Source organism: Solanum stenotomum, chromosome 12 (assembly GCF_019186545.1).
Source record: "Solanum stenotomum isolate F172 chromosome 12, ASM1918654v1, whole genome shotgun sequence".
Classification (NCBI taxonomy): Eukaryota; Viridiplantae; Streptophyta; class Magnoliopsida; order Solanales; family Solanaceae; genus Solanum; species Solanum stenotomum.
In genome coordinates this window covers 43,822,072-43,825,923 of record NC_064293.1, presented here as the reverse complement: position 1 = coordinate 43,825,923, position 3,852 = coordinate 43,822,072, and the positions used below count along the sequence as shown (strand labels likewise).

General features: G+C 36.0%; 1 protein-coding gene across 2 annotated transcripts; it reads left to right on the top strand.

The window, feature by feature from the left end:
* Nucleotides 1-388: 388 nt before the first annotated feature.
* Nucleotides 389-3,652, top strand: LOC125848569 (uncharacterized). Of its 2 annotated transcripts, XM_049528451.1 has the most exons (3): nucleotides 389-829; nucleotides 2,424-3,216; nucleotides 3,331-3,652. In XM_049528451.1, the coding sequence occupies exons 1-3, from the start codon at nucleotides 513-515 to the stop codon at nucleotides 3,340-3,342; spliced, it is 1,122 nt and encodes a 373-aa protein (XP_049384408.1). In that variant the 5' UTR covers nucleotides 389-512; the 3' UTR covers nucleotides 3,343-3,652. The 2 variants fall into 2 exon arrangements, with proteins under 2 accessions (XP_049384408.1, XP_049384407.1); XM_049528450.1 differs by having other exon boundaries at nucleotides 392-829; nucleotides 2,424-3,652.
* The last annotated feature ends 200 nt before the right edge of the window (nucleotides 3,653-3,852 follow it).

Below are 3,852 nucleotides of genomic sequence, written 5' to 3'. Positions count from 1 at the left end.
TATTCACTGAAAAAATTAATATATCGATAACTAAATAAACTTTTAATTTTAAAGTGATTGGTTGCTTAATTTAAATACAATGAATTGCTTTATAATAACTATTTACATATTTTTGATCTTTTTATTAAATCAATAAATACATGACATGTATTAATATTATTAAAAACAATTACTATTTCATATAATTTACCTAATATAACCTTTGGTGGTGGGTTCTTATAACTGTTGCTTAACGCCACGGCACCCCCTTTACTTGCTTTAAAAATCTCAACCTTACGTTTCTTTTTTTCTCTTTTCTTTCTCAAAACTAAAATAAAATATGTTTACTGCAACTACCTTACATCTATATTACATTAACTAAATTGTCTCTTTCCTTTAAACCATTTTCTATATGCTCTCTTCCTCTGAGCTTTGAATAAGCTCAGCTCAGCTCAGCTCAGATATTTATTTTTCTCTTCTCCATTTAATACAATAACTCTGTAGTGCTCTCAATAATTCACTCCCAAAAAATTATGGACTCGGAGGGCGAGAATTCTGTGTACTTGAACAGTCTGGTCAGTGCCGCCGACAGCTTTTCCGACGGAGATATTCGGCGAACGGCGACGTCCTCCGCAGTCCAAAAAACCCTTTTTCTTATTCATTCTGATGACCCCACTTTGAAAGTACAGGCGGCTAAGGAGATCCGCCGTTTAACTAAGACTTCTCAACGTTACCGCCGTCATTTTTCTAACGCCGTTAAACCTCTCGTTGATATGCTTCGTTCGGAATCTTTTGAATCTAATGAAGCTGCTCTTCTTGCACTCCTTAATCTCGCTGTAAAAGACGAAGGGTATGTTTAATTTTGTTGGCTTAATTCTGATTCCAATTTTGGGTTTGTGAGTTTCAGTTTTCCGTCACTTTCTTGCTTTTGGTTTCTACTTGTACATCCTTTTCCCCTCGGAATCAGTGTGTTAGTGAGGGAAGTTGATACTTTTCTTGTGTTTTGCCTTTTTCGTTAAGTTTACTGTGTTCTTTTTCCCTTCTCTGTTTGGTTTGGAAAAGTAAGAGATGGTCCTATTTTTTAATTTCAGATTGTGGAATTATATGTGTGACGTTAGAATTGATCTTTATTGTATTTAAAGAAACTCCACTTTCAGTGATTAAGATTGAAATTTGTTCTTCTTTTAAGTGCTTGTTTTCTTGTGGGGCTTCATTGAGATTCCCCTTTGTTTTGTTTTTGTTATGGAATGAGGATCAAACTGAAATCCGATCCTTGAAGCATCAAAATGCGCAAGGATAAGAATTGCCTGAACAGAGTAGTTTCAACTTTTGATTGGTTCATTAAAAGATTATACTACTGTTATTTGAAGATTTATTAAAGTTAGTAAAAGTTAAGAGGCATATCTATTCAAAATGCTTTTCGATCGATCCCTTGACACGGGATGCTTTAAGTATCAGCTTGCTTAAATTTGCAGGTGGGGCTGTTCTTTTATCCACATGCTGCTTTCTTTTAAATTCTTTACCTCATCTGCTTGTCTCACTTTTACCTTTCTTTTTATCTTGTTTATGAAGCCATCACATGGATTGGATTCCTTTCTCTGATATAGAAATTCTACTCTTGATTAAAATATTCAATTGTACGTGGGTTGTTGATATTTAATAGCAATATTAGTTTTGCAGATCACTCAAAGGGATTGCTCTTTCCATAATCCTGTATGGGGGAATATCAAATTTTAATTTTAAAATGGAATGACCCATGTATATTAGACTTACTACTTTGGTATGCTGTAAACTATGTTAGACTTCGGTGATTGCTTTGTACTGTTTATCGCTCTTACTCGTATTTGTTCATTGTTCCAATTCTTGCGAGGAATATACCCTATTTTGACATTTCATTTCAATTCTTAGTCATGACCATGTTTAAGATTCTTTCCTTTTTGTGTGTCAAGATAAAATTTCAAGTCCTTTCCTCCTTTACATTGCTTCCCGCTCTGTATCTCCAATTCTAACTGTGCACTCCTTCTAGCTTCCATTAATTCCTTATGTGTAGACTTGTGTGACAGAATCCGTAGACCATCCTAGTTATTAAGGACTTCTATACATCGAAGCTAAAGTCTGATTACAGTTTTTCATAATTTGTCTACTCTGATCCGTTATAGTATCATTTTAATTTGAAAAGAACCACATTTTTATATAAAGAGGAAATCAGTTGGAAAAAACTATATAAACCTAATGAAATGAGAGCCAGATGTCTTCGTTTATGTTACTGCTGGACTGCTTGTTTTTCATCAGATAGGAAAGTATAGTTACCATTTCTGTGATCTAAGCTAACAAAATATCACAATGTGAATTTGCCAACTTCAAACAGTATTGTAGTGTAAGTATTTCTCTTTGGAGCTTCAAACTTAGTTGTTTGACTATTTCATTTCATTTTTCACCTACAGAAACAAGATAAATATCATAGATGCTGGTGCTCTAGAACCCATCATTAGCTTTCTTCAATCAGAGAATGCAATTCTCCAGGATCATGCTACTGCCGCTTTGCTCACATTATCTGCTTCTCCTGCCACTAAACCCATAATTAGTGCTTCTGGTGTTTTCTCTCTGCTAGTGGAAATCATTAGGCACGGTAGTTCACAAGCCAAGGCCGATGCCGTGATGGCTCTTTCCAACCTGTCAACTTATCAAGACAATCTACTATTGATTCTGCGGGCACAACCAATTCCTTCTACTGTTTCTCTGCTTAAATCCTGTAAAAAGTCTTCAAAAACTACTGAAAGATGCACTGCTATTATAGAATCTTTGATGTGTTATGAAGAGGGTAGGAATTCATTGATATCTGAAGATGGGGGAGTACTTGCAGTGGTAGAAGTGCTTGAAAGTGGATCTGCTCAAAGCCGAGAACATGCTGTAGGAGCTCTCCTGACGATGTGTCAGAGTGACCGCGCTAAATACCGAGAACCAATTCTCAGAGAAGGTGTGATTCCTGGGCTCCTTGAGCTGACTGTTCAAGGAACAGTCAAGTCTCGGACTAAAGCACAAACACTTTTGAGGTTGCTGAGAGACACTCCTTACCCGAGGTCTGAGCTTGAGCCTGACACATTAGAGAACATTGTGTCCAATCTCATATCTCAGATAGATTGTGAGGAGCAATCAGGAAAAGCAAAGGAGATGCTCGCTGAGATGGTACAAGTTAGCATGGAACAAAGTTTGAGACATTTACAACAAAGGGCGCTGGTATGCACTCCAGCCGATCTGTCTGTTCCTAGTTGTGTCTCCAAAATTACTTCGAAATGATAGATTTTTCCCTTTGTTTGTTTACTTCCTGTATCCCTTTTCCTTTTGAAACAGGGGCTTGTGTGAGATTGGTTCTCTGTTCTTGGAAAAGCTGGATAGATACTGAAAATTGGCAGTCCGGGCTATTAGATAGGTGCCAGGTGACTGTTTAGTGGTTAATAATTCGGAAAATTATATAAGGTCTTAGAAGTATAGTTTATGATCTTGCCCTTTGTAACATAAATTACAACCACGCAGTTTATAAAGCTAGTTGAAGTTTCCTTCTTGAACCATGGTTTTCGTGATTGTAATTATCCGTTAGAGCGATATGCTTGAAACCACAATTCTGTACAGGAAGTTTACTTTTCTATATAACGTGATTTTAGATGTTGTCTTAGCTATTTTCAGATTTTTAGACTTTGATGTGATTCTTGTTTAGTTTATTTTAGAGTAACTATATTTGAGCATGCATATCTAAGGAACACAGGGCTCTGTGACATCCAATCTTACATATTGATGATCAAATTGTTTGTAATTCAAATTTCTATTGCTTTCTTGATTTCAACCTCCTGTGTTAGCTTTAATTAGATGGTGACA

Excerpts from the sequence above, each read along its gene's own strand:
- LOC125848569 (XM_049528450.1), top strand. The coding sequence starts at position 513 with ATGGACTCGGAGGGCGAGAATTCTGTGTACTTGAACAGTCTGGTCAGT. Across the intron at positions 830-2,423 it reads CTCGCTGTAAAAGACGAAGG|AAACAAGATAAATATCATAG; the intron begins GTATGTTTAATT and ends TTTCACCTACAG.